This window comes from Nansenia antarctica (genome assembly GCF_963989245.1).
Source record: "Nansenia antarctica genome assembly, chromosome: 11".
NCBI lineage: Eukaryota > Metazoa > Chordata > Actinopteri > Argentiniformes > Microstomatidae > Nansenia > Nansenia antarctica.
The window spans coordinates 15507672-15533786 of record NC_137681.1 but is presented as its reverse complement, the minus strand read 5'-3'; the positions used below and the strand labels follow the sequence as shown (position 1 = coordinate 15533786).

The 26115-nt window shown below is 46.2% G+C and overlaps 2 protein-coding genes across 2 annotated transcripts; both read right to left on the bottom strand.

Annotated features, from left to right (window-relative positions):
* Positions 1–56: 56 nt before the first annotated feature.
* Positions 57–5519, bottom strand: arg1 (arginase 1). Its single transcript, XM_080541563.1, has 8 exons — positions 5249–5519; positions 5000–5072; positions 3123–3297; positions 2607–2766; positions 1096–1190; positions 888–992; positions 600–736; positions 57–357 (listed from the first exon to the last, which is right to left on the bottom strand). Exons 1-8 carry the CDS (start codon positions 5345–5347, stop codon positions 194–196), a joined length of 1008 nt encoding a protein of 335 aa, XP_080397689.1. The 5' UTR covers positions 5348–5519; the 3' UTR covers positions 57–193.
* A 522-nt stretch (positions 5520–6041) lies between these two features.
* heatr1 (HEAT repeat containing 1) lies at positions 6042–25874 on the bottom strand. Its single transcript, XM_080541691.1, has 45 exons — positions 25827–25874; positions 25242–25406; positions 24849–25065; positions 24585–24726; positions 24306–24407; positions 24062–24202; positions 23755–23966; positions 23473–23603; positions 23210–23318; positions 22956–23057; positions 21965–22082; positions 21747–21854; positions 21572–21667; positions 21309–21397; positions 20947–21149; positions 20457–20581; positions 19735–19932; positions 19275–19434; positions 18903–19051; positions 18019–18202; positions 17334–17506; positions 16950–17114; positions 16553–16795; positions 15858–15989; positions 15664–15767; positions 15300–15446; positions 14879–14997; positions 14470–14591; positions 13782–13910; positions 13270–13500; positions 12895–13024; positions 11929–12107; positions 11766–11818; positions 11442–11565; positions 11172–11312; positions 10725–11026; positions 10338–10488; positions 9784–9942; positions 9360–9494; positions 9073–9177; positions 8739–8901; positions 8235–8389; positions 7862–8020; positions 7273–7381; positions 6042–6496 (listed from the first exon to the last, which is right to left on the bottom strand). The coding sequence occupies exons 2-45, from the start codon at positions 25381–25383 to the stop codon at positions 6408–6410; spliced, it is 6447 nt and encodes a 2148-aa protein (XP_080397817.1). The 5' UTR covers positions 25384–25406; positions 25827–25874; the 3' UTR covers positions 6042–6407.
* Positions 25875–26115: the final 241 nt, after the last annotated feature.

Genomic DNA, 26115 nt, shown 5'->3' with positions numbered 1-26115 from the left:
TGCAGAATAACAATTCCTATATTTCACAGATATTTACCACACAACAGCTTCTGTTTCTGAAAAAAGGTATTTTAATCTCTCTCTCTCTCATGTTATGTTGCATATGAAATGCAATACAAAAAGTAATAACACACAGTAGTTCAAACTGTATTTCCGAAAAACACAGTTATGATTCTGAGGTACAGAATCATGGTCAAAGTTCAGGCATGCGGTAGTCTGCAGGGTGGTTCCCCTGACGTAGCCGTCCGAAGCAGCCTAGCACCAGATCCACCGCTGCGTTGACTGTGGAGTGCACCTCCTCCTCCGACATGGCCCGTTTAGGGTTCACCTCCACCATGTCTACTGCCGACAGGAGCCCTGGCATAGAGAGACGTATGGCTTAAATGTCTGTCTTAAAACACACACACACACACACACACACACACACACACATACTGGACCACAGACACGGTTAAATGTCTCTCTTAAAACACACACACACACACACACATACTGGACCACAGACACGCACTCCAAACACTGGAAAGAAATGGTTGACAGATGTGCTCTTTGATTGTGTGTGTGTGTGTGTGTGTGAGAGAGAGAGAGAGATCCCCTACCTGTCTGACAGAGGTGCTCTGTGATGTAGATGCCCTCTCTGTAGGTGAGTCCTCCTTTGACTGGTGTCCCTGTGGCTGGTGACACCGAAGGGTCCAGGGCATCGATGTCATAGCTGAGGTGGATGGGCTTCTGCACTCTGTTCATGAAGAGAAGTACACACACTATGTTTACAGAGAAATACATTTCACCAGCCAGTGCCTTTACACCCAGAAGATACCCAAAACACCCAGCATTGCCCAACCTGCTTGCCACATCCAAAGGTGTGTGTAAATGTATGAATTCCTTACTTTGAGTAGATGTGGTCGCAAGCTTCCTCCATCACTCTGGCTATGCCAAGGCGATCCACCTCGGTCATGGAGTAAACTTTGATTCCCAGGTACTTCAAGATGTAGCTGGAATGGGAAACATCTTTATTATCCTGCTGTAATGTTGATTCAGGGCAAGTTTCTCACAATAAGATTCAGAATCAGTAAGTTTTAATAGGACAAAACCTACTGCTCCTCTGGATCCACGTCTCTCAAGCCAATGTAGACAATATCTTTAGCTGATATACATGGCTTTATCCAAGAGAAGTTTGGCATGACTGGAATCTAGTTTCAGAAGCAGAAGGAACACACGACACATGATGAAGAACACGAGACAAACAAATAATAAAGGGCAGAGCGATGGACTTGGTTATGCACAAATCAAATGTGGAAGAAATGTAATTGTTAACACTGTAATCTTAATAGCAACAATACAGTCTTGGATTGTATATTCAGATTTGCTTGCATATAAACTATGAAAAAAAACGTTTGGAAATTTGTGTTTGGTTGATTATTTCTCTTGTTACAACGCTAATTGCATTGTATTTTATATTGCTGGAAAGCCTGTTTATTTACCTTTACAATGATGTCCAACCTGTAAGGATCATGCATTTGTGGGATGAGTGTAAAATGACCAATATGTCTTGTTTGTTCCTTGTTACTGATAGAGAGTTCAATCATACAATCCACCAAACAAGTCAAAACAAGAGTCAATACCAACAGGAGAATACACTGTTTAGCATTGGCAGAGAATTTGGGCAGATTTTACTTGGGCGCTACGCACATAATCAACTGTGCTGCTCATCCCACACATGTATGATCCTTACAAGTTGGACATCATTGTAAAGGTAAATAAACAGGCTTATCCATGATATAAAAACGTTTTAAACTGTTTATCTACATACTGTATATATTGCTTGTAAAATCTTTGGTGATTTCATACTATTTGTTGTGACATCTGGAATCATCTAGAATAACAGCCTGGTCAGAGAGCGGTGAGGAGGAGTGCCTGTAACAACCCCATTCTCACCACAGGAACCACAAACATAACTGATATCGCTGTTCTCTATCTTATGTTTAAATACCAGAAGTTATAATACCAGACTATTGCATTACTGGGAAAATGATGGTGTGTCTTCTTTGCTGACCAAATCTAACAAGGAAGAAGGACTCTTGGGTTTGCAAGTTAAACACACACACACCTGAACTCTCTCTCAACTTTGTTGTTTAAGACTTGATAGAGTGGAGGAGTGTTTGCCATTGGAAGGACTGATTCGTTCTATTCCTTGTTGTACTATTATCTCAGGGTGGTTGGACAAGAGAACGTTTTGACTTTGAACCCAAGAGTGCTGCCCAATCTCAATGTATCTATAGACGTTTTGGGCTCTCTGCTTCTCTCATTATTTGTTCATCTGTATTAAAACCAAAGGCTCTGTATGTTATATGTATGTCTGTAAGGTGGATGATGCGTACCTCTTACAGGTACAGGTAGTCTCAAAGTTATTGTAAGTCACTTTGGATAAGGGCGGCTGCTAAATGTCAAAATGTTTAATGTAATGTAAATGCCTGTATGTAATGTAATGAACAATTAAGAGAGGCATTGCACAACCTTTTTTCTCCAGGTTTTACAAATACAGGTGGTTAGAGAGAGAGAGCCATACTCTATGGGTTTTGGGACTGTCTAGTAGCCTATATAATAACCTGGGAGTGCAGCTCATGGATGAGGTAGGACATGGGTTGTCCGTGGATATTTCCTGTCGGGGAGGTCAGGGGGGTGTTGATGTCTGCGTGGGCGTCCACCCACACCACACTGAGGTCCCTCTGGGCTGCTGCATGTCCCTGGATGGAGCCTATCGCCAAGCTACAGCAGGACACACAACCAGAGTTCGGCTTCATTCCATTTCAGTCACTGTCGAGTAACAGGTGATGCAAGCTCTCTGACCTCAAGAGCACCTCCACTGGAGTCAATGGTTGACAAGCAATGATAATACTGTAGTTGTCAATCATTGGACTCAGGAGCCTCATCTCATCACCACAAAAACAGAATTGCGCACGCACACACACACACACACACACACACACACACACACACACTCATTCACACATGGACGCACACACACGAACACACACACACACACACACACACGCACACACACACACACACACACACACACACACACACACACACACACACACACACACACACACACACCACACCTGTGGTCTCCTCCCAGCATCACACAGGTGTGCCCGTCTTTCTTAACGGCATGAACGGCACCTGCCAGGCGCTCGTTGGCGCTGCCCACCGCTCTTGGTCTCTTCACCCGGCCTACGGGCTCATCGTCGGGCACCTCATCAAACGCCACGTTGCCATAGTCCTTCACCGCACAGCCTGTGGAGGAGGTGGTCGAGTTGACCAAGAGTGACAGAGCAGTTTTGTTAGTTTGTTTAGTCATGGTGACTAATGCTAAGCTGGTTCCAAAACATATTAAGGGAGGAGTAGTTTTTAGCTAAATCTCTCACTAGCTTTGTATTATGTTCTTGTTATTTAGCACTTTGAGATTTCTTATGTTAAGTGCTTTTATAAATAAAATGTATTATTATTATTATTATTATTATTATTATTATTGACTTGTGGTTATTGCAATTTTGGTAATTTGTCCATTTCGTATTTTTGCAATTTAAACCAATATAAACATTTCCTAAGCTGATGGTAATGAACTCTTTCCAGGGTGAGATAAATGACTTATGAATGGCATTTGTATTTTGTTTCTGTTATTATGTTAGCTATTGAGATGTGTCGGTGTGCCAATCTCAATATAGAACACACATGGCAGGCTAAGTATTGACAGAGTGTAAGCTGGGAGTAAGGGGGCATGCTTTTACTGGCGTGCTTTCACATGCCACACACACCCACACACGTGGAGGGGGTGTGGAGCAAGGTTAGGTGAGCTAGGCCTATCAGATCCCGTCTCCTGTGTTCCATGAATTAAACAGAGAGGTTGCCTGTCTAGGATGACTCTGATCTCATGTGGTCTCACACAGGCGGCTTACATGGACACACACACACACACACACACACACACACACACACACACACACACGCACACACCAATCCTGCTCACATGTTTATCCATCACACTGATCCCTCTCTCACTGTTACCTCACCTAAGTCCTTCCCATGACTCCACATAACACAGGACAGTTTTAGTCTTCCTGGTAGACATTCTACAGGCCAGCCGTTCAGAGATCATCACTGTCTTATCATGAGGTGATGACATACTAATACAGCTATGGTGGGATGATTATGGTTAATCATGAGGATGCTGAATCTAGGTGTCTGTTAAATCACTGATGAAGCTCAGAATTGCCTAAAGTTTAACATAGATAGGCCATAAATAATGTTGATACCGAATTGAATGTAAATTATAGTAATTTGACACCAGATTTCAAACATTTTAAATTATTAATCTGAGCACCTCTAGGACCAGGTTTGCCTGGTGTTTGCTTGGGCCTCTCCATATCAAGGGCTTGGAAGCAAAGAGCTTAAGTGACATTTTAGACATTTTAAAGGAAAGTCAAAACAAAACGTTGATTCTGATCCGATTGTATTGTGTTTTTTTGGTTTGTTTATACACTCTATTTCAATGCAGTTAAGGATCTAAGCTAGTTTATTTCACCACTTAATAGATCTCACCAAGAGCTTTCTATTTATATAATAAACATAACATACACATTTTCTATTGTGTGTACATTTATTAGGCTACATATATAAAGTAAGTTTTGCCCAAAATGTCACGTATGCCCTTTGCGCGCCAGACCCTCGATATTATCTCTCATTTGTGATAGTAGGGATCACTTCATTTAATCAAAACACTGACAAACAGAAAAAATATGCTGGAAATATGCAACATTGGGAATTGGATAATGTCACACTGCCTCCGAGTAAACAAATAGGCCTATTGTGTTTAAGAAAAATCCGTTACAGTAAACAACATGCACTTCATATATTTTTTTTTTTTTAAGAAATCGCTGCACAGGTGCATAGATATACTGTAAATGATTCATGCAGTCTAGACTCCAGAGGACGTCACCTTGCGCTTTCAGCTTCTCCACCAATCCGGCGGCGCGAATGAGGTCCGGTCCCCTCTCCACACCATCCCTGGGCTGCAGCAGAATTACATTTATTATAGGACTGAGTTTATTACTAGTCTATGACTATAATGCAGAATATATCATGAATGTCCATTAAGATGAAGACAGGAAGGATGCAATTCCAATTTCCCTTTAGGGTCCAACAGATAGCCGGCTATGTATGATACATTATTGCCACCTGTCCTTACCTGTCCTTTTGAAAAAGGCGCTCCAATAATTCCGACTGAGTGATGATGACTTCGTGTGTAAATTCTAAAAGCAACTTGTAATCCTGCCGAGCTCCGCATGGTGACTCCTCCCTTCACGGGACACGGTGTTCGGGAGGACAGAGCGGAGAGCAGCGCCGGTAATCGCTTTCAAATTGTCACTGGAATCAAATGTACTACAGCACCGGTGTGTGACGACATGCCCCAGCGCGGCAGAGTAACAGACATAGTGAGGTTATTGCCATCACTGCGCTCTTCAAATAGGACAGGTGAAAGTTTCGTCACCGCCCCAGCAGCGCATCCCAATCCTCCCTCGCGGATAAGCAGCTTATTAGAATCATTATTGCATAACACATCTTCTGCCAGGCATTTTGCGTCGTTTCATGTTGACGCAGTGACATCAGCCTTAAAGTGATATTAAGCAATAGGCATACTAATCTAAACAGCACAATCAAGCATTTGTATATGCAGCAATTGAATAAGAGGCTGATCATTCCATTGAGGTGAACAGAGGCAGTATTCATATATTGGTTCGAGACAGACAGACCTGATATCATACATATTATTATATCCTTGGATCTACCATAAGTCCACTTCAACATATGAGCAGCAACTGAATGGACATGTATTGTGACGGACAATTGTTAGCACCTTTCACTTGCAACACAGAAAATACATAACATATCCATCCACTTTTTCATGCATGAATAATTCACAAATCCTGGTTCCTTCACTATAACATTTATTAGAATGTTTACAAATATCATAATCGTTTACATTTACAAATGGCATGTGCATACAATGTAGTAAAGTTGCAACAGTAAGACATGTGCTGTAAAAAAAAGCCCATTCATATAATACCACTAAACATGGGAAAAGACAACAGACAGAAAGACTGATATCAATTCTCATATAAACACATCATATATATTTTTCTTTACCACATTCTCTCTAAAAGCTGGGCTTCCAAGACATGCCAGGTACCCAGAGACCAATGTGGCCATCTGTACATGAAACCAATGATAATCTGTACAGACAATCATGTCTCACCCCATCTCTGGATTCTGACCGATAGACACACATTTCTGAGAAGCAGTTAATGAGTAAGCCGGGGAGAGGAACTGGGGGGGTTGGAGGGGCGTTAGAAGTAGCTCTGTAGTGGCTCTCCCAAAATGGTCTCCATCTCGTGGATGACCTTCTGGACTTGGTGTTCCACCTCCTCACATTCGTCTGTAATGCAGAGAACACACACTGGTAAGGAGGAGGCAGGGAAAACAAAATGGCAGCCACTGCAGAACACTATTCGCTGCTACCCTAAGCACGTGTATGGCAACCACCCAACCCTTCAATTATCCACGTTCCTTAGAAAGACTAGCCTACAGGCACAACGAGCATAAAGGTTACTCACTCGAGAAGACAACACAAGGGGGAATTACTATACTGTGGAATTGTTCAGTGTTCTGTAACTTATCCCAGTTTGAGGAGGTTAGTATAGAATCAGAAGGCGACTGCAGCCTCAAACTCCAGTCCTATTTTACTATTAGAGCAGTGTTTAAGTGTTTTATTTGTGTTTTATTTTACTGTATCAGACAGCAGAGCAAGTCCATACTCTGGGTCCTGCTGTGTGGTCTGAACCAAGAACTGGGTCTTCACTCAGGTCTTGTAGTGTTTTACCCCTTTGATCTATAACCCAGTCATAAGAGTCTATAACCCTGAAGCAGTATACAAAGCATTATCATCTTCATGTCATACCAACCTGCATGTTAATTGTTTTGATAGTTCTTGTCATACCTAACTTGATCACTCACCATCACTGGCAGTGGTGAAGCCCAGCATGTCTCCTAAGAGCCTACATCTTACACTATATTCCCCATTCCATCCTACTTCTGTACTACAACATATCCCAGTTTGAGATGGTTGTCGGAGATTAGAAAGATGACAAATATGGATGAAGATGAGAGATGGATGACAGAGATGGATGAAGATGAGAGAGATGGTGTACTCACCCTCCATGAGTTCAGCGAGGAAGGGGATGGTCTCAGGCAGGAGGGACATGTAGTTCTCCCTCAGCTTGGTGGCCAGCTCCTGCAGCATCACCAGGGCTGAGAATCGCACCTGAGGGCAAAGACAAAGCAGGTTTCACAGTGAGTCATAAGGACACAATGGCTTTTTCATATTTTAAAGCCAAAAGCAAATTGGTTGAAGATAATATGTCCTATCCTATTCCATTCTGTTTGGAAATCCACACTTAGGGGGACGTCTTCCTCCTGAAGTCCACGATCAGCTCCTTAGTTTTACTGATATTCAGAGAGAGGTTGTTATCCTGGCACCAGTCCACCTGGACTCTTACCTCACCCCTATAGGCTGACTCGTTGTTTTTAATGAGGAGCTCCATATCACTATCCTCAAACGGAGCCTAAAACAAATTTCGCTTGTCACCTTGGTCTCGTTTTATATTCTGTAATAGTCCCCTGCCACAAACCTCTCACACCAGAGCCTAAGCACTGAGATTCAGTCCTGTCCTGCTGGCGTAGCGAGTAGCCACTAGCCATCAATAACAACATATTGTCTTAAGCAGGACACGACATCTCTCACCTTGGCCGAGCTGTGGCGTGTTTTCATCAGGATCTGGTAGTTGAGGGTCTTCCACTGACTATCGTCTCCCATAGCGACGGAGAACTGGGCGACACACGGCACCAGGTGCTTGGTGACCCTGACCTGGTACACCTCCTCACCACCCAGGGTGTTCTCCAACTACAGACACACGGATGGACAGACAGACAGTCATTCACAACTGTTAAGAGGGATAGCAAGGACATGGGGCATAGAGAAGGTTGGCAAAAACATTTAAAAAAATAAATTGTCATCACCACCACCTCAATATCATTGAAATGTTACATTATTAGGATTTCTATCAAATCATATATGGCAGAATGTTCGGTTAAAGTGTGAGAGACACGAGTCTCACCTGGTCAACCAGAGGTGCCAAGAGGGCGTCGGCTCTCTCCTTGCTGACGAAGTGCTGTGTGTCGTACAGGAAGATCTTATGCAGACAGTCCAGGATGTACTGCAGCAGCATGCAGCTCTTCTCCACGTTGTCCTCTGAGTCAAAGAAGGCCTCGTCTAACCAGGGGGGAGAGTGGGGGAGAGTCAGGGGCAGTTAGCGAGAGACCTTCACTCTCGTCTTCTGTTTCTCATTCAGATGTCTGATTCACACAGTACGACGGTGTTTATTTTTTTTTTTTTAGAGAGTGAAATTCATTCCTCTTCCACTTTACTTCCATTTTTGTATGAATACTGCCATAAGTATTGAGAGGGTCACAGAACAAGAAGGGCTCACAGAACAAGAAGGGATACAGATCGGAAAGTGGCGACGTGTGGTTTCGAAACCCGCCCTGTCAAGGGGTGAAAAGTGTCGGGAGACAACAGCGAGAACATGCCGCACAAGGCTCTTATATCTCAGATGACCCACCTGTTTTGGTGACGTTGGTCTGGCGGAGGAGGTCAGAGAAGGGCTTGACCAGGTGTCCGGCGAACAGGACGAAGAGTCCCTTGAGTCTGTCAGCGATGCGGTCGGACAGACGGTAGAAGGTCAGTAGCCGGTCCTTGCTCTCCGTTTTGCACCAGTCAAAGAGCTGCATGGGCACATAGAAACGTTGTACGTCTTGAATCTTTGAGGGATTACGGTGAATCTAGACCAAGCTAAGAGGACGTTGAGAATCTGAGTCTAAGGAAGAAACGAACACAAAGCAGACAAAAAAAACTATTTTGGATAACGGGACGGCGTCGTGATTCAAGATACGTACTTTGAAGAACAGGGGCCTAAAGGTGACCTCAGAGAGCTTCATGACCATAGCCAGGAGACAGTCGATCACATAGCCCTCGATCTCCTTGGTCTTCTCCAGATTACCCTGCAGAGACACACAGACCAGTCTGTTAACCGTGGCAGTCGACAACCAAGGCAATTTGTTGAGGATACATCTCTTAGCTCAGTTCAACACGAAGAGTGCTCTCAGTCTGCAGTCTCTTTCAAACAGATACATACCAACAGACAGAGAGAGACAGTCAAACACAGACAGAGACAGAGACATACCTTGCAGTGTTTGGTTCTGAAGTCCAGAGCAATCAGGAAGAAGGATGTCAGCTCTGATTGGTGGGAGTTCAGCTGATCCTTCTCCATGTTACCAATGTGCTGTTTCAAGACGCCCATCAGAGGACCAAGCTGGCTCTGTGGAAATGAATGGCAGAGAGACCCACTGTCAAATATCTCAGTTCATCTAACTATTCTTCACTTTAAAATCAAACTGAAATCACATACATTGATTGTAAACAATACATGACCATGAATACTAGACCTTCACTCACATATCCATGCTAAAATAAAGCTTGCTTCCCACCTCTTTATTTACTCAACCAGACAAGTCCCCTTGAGAAAGAGGTCTCTTCTACCAGTGAGTTGTGTTAAAAAGTCAAGCTACGGTATATCCCTAGGGGTCGACGACATATACACCACCTACCTGCTTGGAGTCCACCATCTTGCTGTAGCACTTGGTGAGGGTGGGCAGCAGGACCCTGGGGGGCACTTTGGTGGCCATGGTGGTCCTGAGAGAGGTCAGACGAATGCTCAGCTGTGGGGACGTGCCGGCCTTCTCTGCCACCCGCGTCAGATGAGACACCTGGAGGGAGGACAGGTACTGTTACACCACTCATTTACCTCAATTCTATCGGGGGAGTCTGGCGGAGGTAGTAATCGGAGGACGGGCTCATCGTAATGCATGGAATGGAACGGTATCCAAGATCACATCATCTACTTTCAGTGAACTGGTTACTATACGTTCAGAGCTGGGCTATGTATTGTGCTTTAAAATAATTAGGGCCAAATACAAACTTTGGCATGACGTACTTCAATGAAAAAATCATGCAATGATGTCCATAACAAAAACCCAGTTAGCTATGCTAAATTACAATTCAGCCCTTCAAATCTCCAAACGAGCCACATATTCACAATGTGCAGAGACAGAGGTCTGTGTGTGTGTGTGTGTGTGTGTGTGTATGTGAGCCCAGGCCTCACCTGGAGCAGTATGTCCTGCAGGTAGGGGCTAATAAAGTGAGGCAGGGTCTCAACCACACGCTGCAGGGCTGTAACAGCACTCAGCAAATAGATCTCATTGGTCAACAGCTCCTTCCTCTCTGTCAGGGTGTGAAGCACGGCAGGCATCAACCTGGAAAAGCACAGAGAGGAGAGAGCCGGGAATCAGACGTGTGATAGAACTGACTGATCAGTGACTTTACACTTGGGTTTATCTGTAACATAAATAATAGTAAACACATTATCGAAACATCTTAACTGTAATCAAATCATATGAATAAAGAGTTAACGGAGCAGTCAAAAGCACTGGTCTGTCAAGGACCCGCTAAACACGGGTGGCAGCACTGCTGTGTGGTCGAACCTCCGTACCTGGGCAGCTGTGGGATGGCGAGGGCTTTGAGAGTGCTGGCCACCTCGGCGATACACAGCAGGGCACTGCCCATCACGTTCTTTTCCTCCCGCGGCGAAATCACGATCTCCACGGCGCGGATCAGCACCGGAACGAACGCCGCCTGGTGGCCGGCGCCGAAACTGCGGCACAGCAGCTTGAGGCTGTAGAGGGCTGTCTGTCTGTTGATGGCCTGCTCCTCCTCCTCCTCCTCCCCGATCTTAGTGGGACCCCCACCCACAATGTTTAGCAGGTTGCCCGTCAGCTCCAGAAGCACAGTAACCTGGGAGAGAGAGATAGAGAGGTCTAGGTTGGAACTGAAAAGTGTGTTTCTGGGTGTGTGTAGGTTTGTGGGTTTGTGTTTGTGTGTGTGTGTGTGTGTGTGTGTGTGTGTGTGTGCGCGTGCGTGTCTGTGTGTGTGTGCTGACCTGCTCCTCCTGCCACTGGGTCTTCTGCTGCAGCTTGTTGTTGAGCAGCTCCATGGCCTTGCGCCGCACAGACGGCAGCTGGTTGCCCATGAGGCCTCTCATCACCGTGATGAAGGTATCCGTGGGCAACAGAGCGTTCACCTGGTGATCAGGGATAGAGACGTGTCACAATTAAAGCCTGACTGTGTTCAAAAGGGTTTCCCTTAGGATCGGCCGACTGATTTTCAACTCTCTCTCGTCTATATCAAAGTACTGCAGTAGTAGACATACTTTATCCAGAACGTCATAGGCCTTGTTGAGCATGGCTCTCCAGAACTTGGCTGTGGGCTTGTCTGCATTCTCTTCCACACAGAGAGCCACAGTGTGAATGTAGCGCAGGACCTCCTCTAGAAGGCTACACGGGGAAAACCAGGAAAGAAATGAGTGACTCTCAGGAATTTTCTACGGGAATTTCACATGCTACCATTTCTTCATGTAATATAACACACCCTGATGAAGGTTCTGTTGACCAGAACTTGGGCCGGTGTGCAAGGGGCATTAGCAGGCCATGAGTCATGCATGTGTACATTCAGGCTAGTCTTAACTACAGCTCACCTCTGCTGTAGTTCCTGCAGGGACATGTCCATATCGTCCCCACCGTCCGCGACCTGAAGGACACGTTACAATGTTAAACCGCGGCAATACATTTACTGAGCCACCTCACGCTGAACCTGGATCTGAACCAGGACGTACCCATACATTTACTGAGCCACCTCACCTTCCCCACAAAGCTGCTTGAGGCCAGCAGCTGGGCCATGAAGGACACAGAGAGGAACTTGTAGTGGCGCAGCTCCTTGTTGCTGTGGGCTTCAGTGTTGAAGATCAGCTCCTCTGCGCTCTCCTCCTCCTTCTTCTTCTTCTTAGCCCCCCTGCTAGGCATCGGTCTCTTTACTGGACCTGAACGCACAACAATGGTTTGTTTGTGGTTATATATCGTGCGGTAGGTGTATTGTTTTCAGTGTTTCCTCCAGGAATTTTTGGAATTAGTGGCGGATAGCCCTGCGCAATTTTTTTCCACGTGCACGCGCATGAAACGCGCACGCGCGCTCAAAACAACGACCTAATTTCAACCAAAAAAGACTGATTTAGATTTTAAATCGCATTTCGGCAGGTAAGACTGCTGAGCAGGGATGGTTGAGTCTGCACGGTTCTCATGCCGGTTCACATTTAGACCAATCAGGAGTAGCCCTTGTGTCACGTCGTCAACGTGTCACGTCGTCAACTGAATGTTTAATGTCATTAATCTGATTTTGGATCAGTGGTTAGAGAGAGATGGGCGTGGATTTAGGTGCACTTTTAGTCAACATCCATTATTATTATTATTATTATTATTATTATAGATTTTTTGAGAAATCGTGCACTTAGTGGACAATCAATTAGTGGCGGAGGAAATTCATTCGTGGCGGCCCGCCACCAATAAATGCATATAGAGGAAACACTGGTTTTTATATTGTAGATGTATTGCATACACATGTATGTTACTGTTTTGTAGATATTTAAAAAATGACATTCACATTTTTGGGGGAAATCACGTTAATACTGAAACCATATTAACCCACACCCAATTTATGTTAAAGTTCAGTGTTTTTACATATATTGTAAATGATTTGCAGATATATTGTTCATGTCTTCTAAACGTATTGCAGAAATATTGCAGATGTAGATGGATTGGGTCATTTCTCACCATCCTCCTTGTCAGGTGGCAGGTCCATCAGATACTGCAGGATCTTGATGAGGGATGTGAGCTGTTCGGGAACGTCAAACTCACAGCACACAGAGATCCAGAACTCGACATCCCTCTCCAATGCAGCATCCTGGCAACACACAAACATGGCCCGCCAAAACCATCAACTGTTACAGAGCGTCGAACCTGTCACTGCTTTACAAACGATTTGTCAGTTTCTCACCGTCATGAACGATCTTAGCATAACAGCATACTTAGACCCACTTTATTTATTCATTCTTAAATTAACATTGCATTAATCTTTGCATGGGGTTGATGACACAGACACACATTTCATGTATTGCTGTTTCAGTGAGGCTTTCCTTGACAACCGACCTTTTCTGGGCCACTGGCGGTGGCTGCGGTCTGGGTGGCGTGCTGCTTGAACAGGAGCAGCAGTAGGACCCAGAGGAAGCGGGCGGGCCCCAGGGTGGTCACCAGCTGTGTCAGGATGGGCAGCCTGCGGTGCTCGGGCACGTGGGGCAGCGCGTCAGAGAACACGTGGATGATCCGCGTCACTACAGCCTCCATGTGGCCAGAGGACCTGCTGTCATCACCCTCGTGGGCCTAGGACACACAGGAAGACACACACAGTTCAGTACTTTATTTGGATTCACTGTCAGGCATGACGTCAAAGAACCCACACAGACGCACACATACGCAGACACACACAGTGAGCAATAGGAACAGGCTGGTCATTGGAACAAGCAATGTTCATACTGTACTGACAGGACCCTGTAGAAACAACAGCAAACATATGAAAAAACACACCTTTATTTTGGTTATTTTAAAGAATAACCAAAGACAAATAGCAAGTCATAGACATTCTTCGTGAGTGGATCCCTCACCTTGATGAGGGCAGGGATGACTGTCTGGACTGTCTTGTTGATGACCTGGAAGCTGTAGGCGTCGTCCAGACGCATGATGTTGGCTCCCATGAAGGTGAAGATGGACATGATGTTGTGTAGGACTTTCTCCTGGGGAGGGATGGTGAAATGAGTTCAGAAAACGTTACGATAAGACATTGCTTGTCCGAGATGTTATGGTTGGTTTTATTGAGTACAGTTTGACACTACTAAATGACTATGATCCATCCACTACTAAATGATGATCTATGATCTATCCCACTATTCAATATGTGACAGCAGCTGGTGAAACCGGGAACAAGTCAGCAGCCGATTTAATGTTTGGACTTTTATTCGGAAAAATGTAAATGCGTTTCAGCCTCGACACACTCGCTAGTCAACTAACACAGCTTGTTTTGTGAGCCTGCTAACAATGTAAAGGAGTGTTATAGTTACCGTAACTAGGTAGTAGTAGGGATTTCTTGGGTTGACTAGTGAGTGTGTCATTGATTTTCAACAACGTTGACATTTCTTTAAAATTAATTTATTTTTAAATATAATAATAGTAATACAATAATATGTATATACCTTCCCTCAAAGCATTTCCCTGCTCTCATAGAAAAGAATAACATGAATGAAAGCAGGCTTGAGATGGTAGAGATGGTAGAGGACGAGCTGGGACGGTACTCACGGGGAAGATGCCAGCCACGGTGCTCAGCAGGAGCAGGGCGTGGTGGTGGGTCTGGGGCATGTCCGACCCTCTCACACACTGCACCACCAACTCCACGTTGAACTTGTCCTCGTCCAGCACATCTGCGGAGGGGATACACAAGTCACGCGTACCGCCGAACCACACAGTCTACAGCTGTAGAGTGCAGGCGTTTGCTCCTGCCTAGCACTTACACATCTGAACCGACTCATCTAAACTGAACCTGGTGGGATTGTGAGATTTGCGTTGGATCAGATGTATTAAGTGCGAGGGCGGCTGGAACAAAAGGCTGTCCAGAACGCTGTGTCCTCCAGGACCACGGCTGTCTATGGTACAGGCCTACTGGGGGCACCCCTGTGGAGCAGCAGAGGTCTCTCTGCCTGGTCCTTACCTGCGCTGACGGGGCCTCCGTCTGGAGACAGCTTCTGGCAGATGTTGAGTAGGCAGCTGAGGAGGAGCTGCTTGGTGTACTCCATGCTCCCCTGCTCCGCCGTGGACATCTCCAAACACCTGGCGAGGGCAGAGAGCACTGGGTCAACTACAGGACCAATCAAATGAACGCCATGGACATGACTATTAAACATGGAAACGCCATGTTTCAATACTCTGGAAGTACTCCCTTCCCTCTCTTCTTTTTGGAGGTACTCGCAGATCCGACATAGGTGGATGGATGGGATCAAATGGGGGGGATGGGATCAAAGGTTCCACCATGTTGATTTGGTCAACCCTGTCGTGTGAGATCAGCGATACCTTCAAAGAAGGGAGGAAGGTAAGGACTCCTTTCTAAATGTAGAAGAAGGACTGGGGTGTACCTGGAGAGGAGGGTGAAGAGGACCGGGACCAGCGTCTGAGGCTTCTTCAGCTTCTTCTTGTGCTGCAGCAGCTCCAGGATGAGAGTCACTCTCTGCCAAGAGACAGCTCCCACTTCTGGTGCTGCCTGGTCAGTGTCCTGTGTCCTTCTGAGGAGAGAATAAGAACTACATTATCATCAACAACAACAACAACAACAACAACAACAATCTGGAAAATCAAAGAGGACATTGTAGCAGTGGAGGCTGGTGGAGATAGAAATCAGAGGACAGGCTCATTGTAATACATGGAACCTCCACCAGCCTCTCCTGTATTGTAGGGTAATGTAATGGTTAATGTAGGGTCCATGTTAGGTCTGTTCCTCACCGCTGTAACATTGTGCTCCTGCGGGTCTGCTGCACCGATACAGTCACTTTGGGTTTCTCTGGTGGCGCTAGCTCATTGGCCACTAGCTCAGCGTCCACAGCAATCTAGGGGAGAAGCAGTTTGGTGTTAGGGTAAGCCATTTTAAAACCATCACGGACGTGGTGATGTCTCAGTTCATGGAGGAGGTTCCTCACCCCTTTGAAGACACTACTGATGGACTGAGCCACGACAGCGCTCCTGCTCTCCACCAGAAGGTCAAACATGATTCCCAGAAGCCTCTGCTGGACCTTCTCGTCTGCCAGGGCGGAGTAGAAGGGCTTGGTGATCTGCGGACAGAGATCAGGTGATGATGGGACTTTATGATGGGCAGCAAAAAGCTATCACTGCATAGTGTGACAATATGTGACGCGGTCTGGTGAAAGGGGGAACAAGTCGGAAGCCAATTTAATGTTTAGACTTTTATTTAGGAAAATGTAAATACATTTCAGCGTTGTTGAAAATGAATGACACACTTGCTAGTCAACTAACACAGCTTGTTTTGTGAGCCTGCTAACAATGTAAAGAAGTGTTATAGTTAACTGGATAGCAGTGGGGATTACTCACCGAATCAATTGCATTGCAGTATTTTGGCTTGACTAGCGAGTTTGTGTTGTGATTTTCAACAACCTTGAAATGTATTTCCATGTTTCAAAATAAAGGTCTGAACATTTTGATTGGTTGCCGACTTGTTCCCCCTTTCACCAGACCGTGTCGCATATGCTTGGGCGTGAAGCCACTGGAGTGCAGCAAAAATTACACATTGGTTTAAGAAGTTTAAAATGTATACAATTATGGCATCATCATTACTATGATGGAACTCAATGACAGCGGCACAGCTTCGGTATCTTACCTGTTCCAGGGCTATGATCTGGAAGCTGGGGATGTCGAGGTAGGGCTGGGCTGGGGTCCGCAGGGCTCTGATGAACAGCTCCAGGCAGGCCTGGTCCCGGACCAGGAGGGGGGCAGCCTGCTCGTTGTACTTCCCCAGGACCAGCTGCATCAGCAGGGCCTCGTCCTTCAGGAGTGTGGAGGAATCCGGCCCACCCTGCTCCAGCAGACGCTCCAGTAAGGGCAGCAGGCCCGACAACACAGACTAAGGGAGAAAAGGGAAAATAAGACGTGGCTTTACACCTACTAAGCCTGGCTAAAAGTGAAGAAAAAATAATCACAAAATGTCACCAAAACAATACAGTTACAGGGCCCTCTTAGATGGCCATTGTGTTCCAGTCCCTCTCCTCTCCTCTCACCTCTCCGTTGACCTCTGGCAGGGCCCTCAGAATGGTCTTGGAGGTGTATGAGGGGCAATTGGGTGCCTGCATGCACTGCATTAGCTGCTCCAGAGACACTAGAAGCTTCTTCTCCTTGGCGTTGTCTTTCCCAGTCACAGCCTCCTCATAGAGCTTACCTAGGGCCTGCAGAAAAAGTTTAGTATTATTAACCAATGAGTCTAAACAAAGTAGCTGAGTGTATATGACTTAAATAATACATGGGTCCTTCGTATTAACAGATGATTCGTCAAACGTGTGTATGTTTGTGCAAGTGAGTGAGTGAAAGTAAGCGGGTGGGCGCCATACTTGTGCATGTGTGTGTGTGTGTGTGTGTGTGTGTGTGTGAGCGTGTTTGTGTCTGACCTGGCTGAGATGGGAGGGATCAGCGATGAGCTCCTCGGTGTTCTTCAGTAGCCTGCTTATGAAGGGGTGGAAGGGGGAGCTCTGCACCTCAGACAGAGGCTGTAGGGTGGCGGTGGCTGCCCTCCTCACCTCACGCACCGGAGAGCTCAGAGAGGCCAGCAGGGTCAGCACCACTGTGTACGGACACAAACACCGCCATTATCATACCGGAAAACAAGAGGTGGGAACAAGTTCTCCTCATCAATATTTCTATTTAAAAAAAGACGGACGAGTGCAAATGTTCTAAGCGCTCGATTTGTTCACTCCACAGATTCATCGATTCTTCAGCATCAGTGTTTTAATCCATACACGGATTAAAAACGCTCTGGATTCAGGACGCTTGTTAGCACCTTTTTACAGAGAATTGTGGGCACATGGGTTTTATTAGTCTGTCACTAACAGAGCAGGCAATAAGCTTAACGCACCACATCACTGTAGGCCCAGTGGTCTGACCCTGGATGACTGATACACCCAAGGTCATTTTCAGACTGAGCCAAACTCTCTAAACAGTAAAACACACAGTATTAAATGACATGGTCTCAAACTCAATTCCTGGAGATAACTGTCCACTTTTAGAGAGACACAGCTCCATTCACAACAATTCACATTAAGCACTAAAAGATGTGACCATCCAGTCTGGCCTTACCTGGGGATGAGGCAGAGGCCAGCATGGTCAGGGTGTTCCCTCGCTGGGGCCTGAGGAGGGCTCTGCCTACGTAGAGAGCCTGGGTCTGCAGGATGGCGTTGACCCTGTAGTCCAACAGGTTACTGTTGTAACCCCACAGCAGAGACAGAAACTTGAACATCTCCAGTGGATCACTCAGGTGAACCTGGAACAGATAAGAGAACGGGGCTGCAAAGTTAGTGATCATTGGTTCCATGTTGATTTATTTCCATACTAACTGTTGCGGGGGGGGGGACGGGACGGGACTGATAGGCTACCCCGTACTGCTTACTTCGCAGCCCGGACACTTTTCCCCAAACACATGTAAACGCAATACAGAGAAGTTATCGCGACATAGAAGTAACTTCCTAATCCAATACGTTTGGACCTGTCAAATCATATTTAAGATTACAATTAAGAAGCCTACAATTCACATGATTACATTTAAGACTTTTTAAGACCCCGCGGCAACCCTGGACTGGTATAAGGCACAGTGAAACACACAGTGGATCTGTACCCAATACCATCGAGGTACCATAATGCATACATGCTCCATATATGTCCAATATTTGACAAACTGTGAATTGGTCAGAAGCACTTTTATGGCATCTATAAAGTACACAAAGTGTGGGGTAGTGATGGTCTAGTGCTCACTCTAGTGGATAGTGAGTTGGACTTGTGATCGGAAGGTTGTGAGTTCAAATCCCGCCTGAAACCACACCACTACTAGTGTGCCCTTGAGTAAGGCACTTAGCCCTCAGTTACTCTAGGGGGAATGTCCCTGTAATTCGTAATTGTAAAGTGCTTTGGATTAAAAGCGTCTGCTAAATGGCAAAATTATTTATTAATTACACATGGAAGAATACCTCAAACAGCAGCTTCATCAGGGCTCGGAAACTGGGTACCATGGGCCCCTGGCTGGCCCCTGTGATGATGACGTCAAACAGGCGACACAGCAGGTGGAGGTAGCAGCAGGTGTTGCTGTCCAGCTTTTCTGGGTTCCACCACGTCTCCCCTGCGATAAACAACAATGGCAACAGTCAGTCAGTCAGACTTCCCTTTTCTTTTTTGCTCTGATGCTGAGTGACAAACGCAGCACAGAGAACCCGGGCATACTGTAAATGCGACGTGTCTAGCCCTTCATTTTGCTAGCATAGCGTAAGAAATGAGCAAAAACAACATGACATCCCGATTCCGTTGAATAGGAGCAGTGTCGCTTCGTCGGTGGCGACTGTTACCTTTGAAGGACGTATCGTGGCATTTGAGGCTGCAGACGAGTCCCCTGAGCAGCGAGACCAGCAGCACTCCGTACTCCGCCTCCCCAGACCCCCCCGCTCGCAGACTCTGGAGGTACGCCACCAGAACCGGTGAGAAGGACGGAGACGAGTCTCCCTGCTCCTCAACAGACTGCGGCGAGCAAAAGAGGATCAGGTCAGGGGAGTTAGAGGGGAAATAAAAGACAGGGAAATACCATTCAAGCCACCAATGCAAATATCCCATTATCAAACGAAATCTCTCATTAGTAAATATCGGTTCCCAAAGTGCTAGTCGGATCACTTCCCCTCTCTATCCTCATTTCATCCAATCAAACTGTATTTATATTAGCATATTGCATATACAGACGACAACCCATACACCGATCATGTTAAACACACAGCGTATATTACATCAACACATCCCTCATGAGTCCCCTCTCACCGGGGCCGTGTCTCGCTGAGTGAGCTCCAGCAGGGCAGGCTCCAGTAGACAGTAGACCTTCTGGGCCGTGTGGAGGTGGTGGGTCTCACTCAGGTCTCCTAGACCCTGCAGCAAGGCCTGGCTCAGCACCACGAAGGCTGCCCTCTCCCTCAGGCTGCTGCCCCGCTTGTGCACCACCGCCTCCGACAGCTGCTCCAGCTACAGGGACATGGACAAGGGTGAAAGTTCAATTGTGAGTTGTGTTACGGAACCATCCCGCCTGAATCTTAGAAGAAAAAAAAAAAACGAAATCGAAATCAATTTGTGGCTGCAGAACGGTTGGCTAAGGGACAGACACAGTGAGCTGACAACTCCCACCGGTGCATTGGGCCGTTAGGGGTGCCAGACGCCACTACTCAGATGAACGGGTTTTCAACATAGATTCTGGATGCTTTTCTTTGATCTTTTACCAACACATTTGTGGGCACATGGGTTTTATTAGTCTGTCACCAACAGAGCAGACAATAAGCTTAATGCACCACATCACTATAGGCCCAGTTGTCTGACCCTGGATGACTGATACACCAATGGTCATTTTCAGACTGGGTCAAAATCCATACATTTTCCCCGAACAGACGAACAGCAGACAAACTCACTTCCTGGAGACGCCTGTCCACTTCTACAGACATCTCCAGTTTAAACTGCACGTTGACTTTGAGAAAGAAGAGCTCTAGTGAACTCACAGTGTTGCGTTTGGTGAAGGGGTCCATAGCCGACAGGTTCTTGGTCAGTGTGGAGATGAGATGTTGGTTCGCCAACCCGATGAAGTGTCTCTCCGTAAACTGTTCCTCCATCACTTCGTTTAGCACTGTGAGCAGAGGGGAGAGGCAGCAGTTACAGCACCCATCACACCACCTGTCAATCATCCTCATTATCAAGGGAATTGGACCTAGGGTTAGTAGTTGGACTTTTCCAAAATGGCACCAGGGGAGGAGGCAGCTGGTGGAGGCAGAAATTGAAGAACTGGTTCATTATAAGGCGTGGAATGGAATGAGGAATGGTATGAATGGTATCCACAGATTTCGGCCTCCACCAGCCTCGCCTGAATTCCACACAATCATGTTCTTAGTCCGTCGTGTTCTTATGAACATGACACAGGTCCTTATTGACCAAAAAACCCCACAAACAACCAAAGCATTTCTAATGAGCGTGTGGATGTTTTGCTGTCGTTACCCTGTGACCAGCCCTGTGTGAGGGGGAGCTGGGATATGAGGGAGGACTGGGCGACAAAGGTGGCCAACTGAAGGTCTGGAGAGGCGGGCAGGCCGGAGGTGACCACCAAGAAAGGCAGCAGTCTCCACCCAACGCTCATTCTCAGGTTCTCGACCATTTGGAGGTTATCCAGAACCCTCACGGCATCAATCAACACAGGACACCTAAATGACAGGGAGAGACACACTAAGCCATAGGTTTATACATACATACGCACACACACACACAGAGAGGTGTGTGTAATACATATGGATAATATACGTGGGTATGTACATGTAAGTAACTGAATAACTGCATCTAGATATGGCGTGAACAGCACTAACCAGTCTCCAGCCTTTGAGAGATCTACGCGTTGTAGCAGGGAGAGCAAACATGAGACAGTCTCTTCCGGGTCCAGACGATCAGTATACAGCTGTGGAGGTGGACAAAACGGGTCATAAGATCAACGACGCTTAGCTATGTCAACGTTTACCGATCTAGATATGTTCCTGAACGCGTGTATGTTCATAAACATCTTTTCAGATCACACTGAGATACTGTACGACTAGTGTCATCTAACGTGCAACACCGTGCGCCCTCCGGTCACCTCTAGAGCCTTCAGCGCCGCTGCCACCACCTCTGGAACGTCATCCGTCACACGCTCCAGCAGAGCTTCCTTCACAAAATCCACCTCTAACTCATCCTGCTGGGACAAACGTGAGTCAGTTTTTCATCGTTTTTCATAGTTTACGCTGGAGATGGGACTTCCGAGGCTTACACACCTTTCCTGAAGTGAGAACGCCCGTCAGGTATTCCACGGCCATGTTTCTCACCGAAGGAAGCGGGTGTTTCAGACTGAGCAGGAGGGAGGTGTCAGAGTCGCCTAAAATCTAGGACCAAAAACAGGAGAGAGAGTGAAGCTCAAACTCAACAGGTAAAAAGATGGTTGACGCTGACATACATCTCTCTACCGAGGCGCTTGCTGGGTACTGTACCATACCTGGTACTTGCCACTGCTCATGGTCAGAGAGATGAACTGGTGGAAGATGTTCTTGTCTTCTGTGCTGGTGATGTCACTCACATGGCCCTCCAGGAGCACATCCAGAGCCCTTGGGTACCTGCAACAACAGACCTGTCAGTGTGTCTGTATCAGGGGAGGCTGGTGGAGGAAGAAAGCGGAGGACCGGCTCATTGTGATTCATGGAATGGAATGAGGAATGGTACACGTGTTCGACGCAAGTAGGGTGGGATATCTACATGGATGCAGCAGTCGCGCTACACGGTCACGACTTTTCACTGTCCTGGAGCCCCGCTGATGGAACGAGCTGCCCATTGCTGTGTCAGGACTGCAGAGTCATTCCCTATCTTCCGCCGTAGATTGAAGACCCATCTCCTCAGGCTATATCTTAACTGTCCCTCCGAAAGACCTCCTCATATCCACTACCCTCCTGTACAGTTTCTCTACTATAAATAATAATAATAATAACAACAACAACAACAACAACAATTCTTCCTTCTTCTAGCATTGTAAATGCCAATAGCCCCAGGTTTTGGCATGGATTACTTCTTCTTATGATGACTGATGGATAGATGATTCACTTACTTAGACAAATATATTTGTTGTAAGTTGCTTTGGATAAAGGTGTCTGCTAAATGTAAATGACGCCTTTCCTCATTCCATTCCATGCATTACAATGAACCCGGCCTGTGATTTCTATTTTCTACCTCCACCAGCCTCCCCTGCTCTGTATACAATACACACCAGTAGGAGGAGGAGGAGGAGGAGTGCTGGGCCAGTGGATAGGAAGCTGAGAGTGTAACAAGTGATGGGGGTGCAAGTCCAAAACAGAATGTAGTATATACTGAATATAACCATGTGACCATGATAAGAGTGTTACCTTGTGATACATGGGTTTAGAATAAGGACGTCATTGAAGGAAGTCTTGTGCAGAGAGAAGAGATGGCGGGGGGGGTCATTAGATGAAACTTACTTTGACTCAAACAATCGGACGAACGGCAGCAAGCGCTGGTTGAGGGCGGTGAGATCGTCAGCAGGAAGCTGACTCTGGGAGAGGTATTCCTCGAGGAGGAACCTGGGTGTGACATGACCAGACATATTCAGAATCACCTCACCTCCAAAATGGAAATGTACATATTGAAAAACAACCGACTGAGCCATTGCCAAGTATCCATGAATAAAATATGGTGCAACATGGCAACAAAATGAGTTCCAAAAATGGATTACTTTGCCACGGTGTTGTCCAGGCCTTTGGAGAGAGGAACAGTCTGAAGGACAGACTCAAAAAGGCTCCCGTAGCTCCAGCTCTCTGATGGCTCCTCAGTCTCCATAGCATCTATGACCAAACAAGAAGAAAACACTTTCCCATTTCACATTCAGGAGATTAGGTGACAGTTCATTGGTGCAACCAGGTGAAACTACAGTAGAAAGACAGGCAGGGGGGGGGGGGGAAGTATTACTCTGCAACTCACCGGTGCCAATGTCAGTACCAGTGCCGGTGACGACGGAGTGAACCAGGTGAGGCAGCAGATAGCGCAGCAGGGGACTGATGTCATGAACGGCTGCCATAGCTTGAAGGGTGGGGACCAAGGAGGGCACGGCACACAGGTGGCCAAATGCTCTAAGGAACAAACAACAACAAAAATATCCCCAACAAATTCATAGAACACCAAAGTCTACAACACATATCTGGGCATGAACAAATTGCTGTTTAGTCCTAAAGATGACAGTGCCATATTAGGCGTATATCACAAAAAGTTCTAAATTCTCACTTTAGCCCTACGGATCCCTCCTTCTGGTTCTGCAGGAGGACGATGAGGCAGCCCAGGCCCTCTTTGGACATCACAGGTTCCTTGCACAGGGACTTGCTGATATGCAGAGCCAGGGTATCCACCAGCTGGGCCTCCATCACCACCTTCACGGCCAGCTGACACACTATCATGTAGGTGGCAGCCTTGTAGTCACTCAGGGAGGACTTCAAACCCTAGACACACACAAGAGATTATTAGCTCTCTGTAGTGTCTTACAAATAGCTACTTATGCTAAAAACACTTGAAACGTCCTCAAATTGTACCTCACCTTCTGTACATAAGGCAGGAGCTTAGATATGATTGTGTCTGTGACGTTCTCAACAGCATCCAATGCTGGTACTATGGTGGAGGCGTAGAAGGAGAATATCACTCTAAGCTGGGCACAGTTGCCAGTATGTCCTGAATAGGCCTGTAAAGAAAGGACCAACAGGTCTAGATTAGGATTTGAGATGGGTAAGGAAAGAAGGACAACATCTAAACAACGTGGAGGTGTAAAAATGTTTTTGGTTTGCCTTGATTGACTTGGTCACAAGGGTGCAGATGAAATCCATGAAGCCCAAGTCTTTGTAACAGTGAATAATGAGAGTTCCTCTGGCCAATGGAACTCCTGGTTTCTGTAAAAAGAAATTAAAATGGTCCATGGTATCTTTCAGGAATACACAACAACAAAACATGTTCAGCTTCCCTACTTCTGCACTGTTTCTATAATTGTTTTTTGTTTCTCTTGACTCAAAACATGGAGCATTGCAGTTATGCTCATAAACAGCGATGACAGGTTCTTTGTCAGTTACCTGAAGGCATTCCAGCCAGTTCCATTTGTTTGTGGGGTCCCTCAACGTGAAGAGCTGAATGACCCTGACAAACACCTTAGTTTCATGGTAGGGCAAGGCACAGGCGATCAGACTGTCCATGTTGTACAGATGGATGTGAAACCTGCAATGGATAACAAGGCAGTCAGACTCAAGGCTGTGCTTCTCGGTGGAACAACCAGGAACAGATGTGAACACCACAACAGATAGACATCACACAATAGAGGAAATGCTGAATGAGGATACCTGTGTATGAGCCACTCTATGCACTTCTGGGCTGGCTTGAGGAGGAAGTACGGTGACAGACGTGTGAGGAACAGGGAGATGCCAGTGTCCAGTTTCTTATTGACCTCTTTGGACTGGACACTGCGCTCTAGTTCCATTGACGCCTGGCTGAAGAGGGTGTCCTGGAATTCATTGAACGCAGGCTCGATACCAAGCAGTTCTTCCAGACCTGTGCAACCTGTGACCATACAAATGAGAGACAATCAGGGTTAACGTATGAATGTATCTACGGCAACTATTGAAGTAAGGAATTGCTTGGAATGTCATTCTGTCAAATCATGCAGGACTATGGTATTGACTAGTAAGTTCATAAACATATCACAATCATGTTATATCCACTAATTAAAAGCCTACCCAGTGCATAGAAGGTCGTTTTGTCCATGGTGGCAGCATCTTTAGGCTCAAAAAGTAGGGAGGCCACCTCGTTACGACTAAGCAGATTTGAATCATTTTGTGGCAAGGCAAGCCGCTTCAGCTGGTGGGCTAAAGATGTCATTGTGGCAGGTTCTCAGGGGTCTGCTGGAAAGGTTCAGGGGGACAGTGAGTGAGACACACACACACACACTTGAGGCCCTTGTTTTTCTTGTTTACACAGTGATCAAGCTAGCCGGCTATGTCACCCACACCACAACATGGCATGGTATGAAGGGCATGGCAAACTAGTTAGCTGATCGTGCCTATAGCCTTATCCTGGCGGTAAGCATGCTTTAAAAGTTTCATCAAGAATTGACACCGCTTGTCTGAACCGGGTCCTAGCTACCTAACCAAGGGTGGTGTTGCATTGCATTGCATTAGTTCAGCTTAAAACCAACCACATGTACAATCAAATCAGCACTGATCGTTCTGTTGAGAGACTTGCAGTACAATTCGTCAGTAGTTAAGAGCGATCAGATCAAAAATAATGAAAGTACGCGATCACAACAGTGTTAGTATTGGTACCTCGTTTCAGCAGCACTTCTATATTCACATGTGAGCACGTTTTCCTTCTGTGACCTGCTTCAAAACGTGTACTGTATCCGGTTCATCACCAAAACTTCAGAATAAAAGTTTGGTAACACAAAACACATGTGTAGAATCTGTGTTTGCGTCTCATGTTGGAGTTCAATGTTGACGTATTAATCCCTGGCTAATCCTGATACAATATTTAAATTTTGCCAGGGTAGATGACGAGGGGTTGAATAGATACTATGTTCAATATCAGAGAGCACAAGCCGGCTAATCGTGAGTT

Bases quoted from the DNA above. Each gene is read 5' to 3' on its own strand.
- arg1 (XM_080541563.1), bottom strand. From the start codon at position 5,347: ATGCGGAGCTCGGCAGGATTACAAGTTGCTTTTAGAATTTACACACGA. The intron at 737-887 runs GTAAGGAATTCA...CTTCATGAACAG, and splicing joins TGCGACCACATCTACTCAAA to AGTGCAGAAGCCCATCCACC. The intron at 358-599 runs GTAGGGGATCTC...TCTCTATGCCAG, and splicing joins AGAGCACCTCTGTCAGACAG to GGCTCCTGTCGGCAGTAGAC.
- heatr1 (XM_080541691.1), bottom strand. From the start codon at position 25,383: ATGACATCTTTAGCCCACCAGCTGAAGCGGCTTGCCTTGCCACAAAAT. The intron at 23,058-23,209 runs GTAATCCATTTT...TGTCACACCCAG, and splicing joins CTGGACAACACCGTGGCAAA to GTTCCTCCTCGAGGAATACC. The intron at 13,911-14,469 runs GTGAGTACCGTC...ATCCCTCCCCAG, and splicing joins CCGTGGCTGGCATCTTCCCC to GAGAAAGTCCTACACAACAT.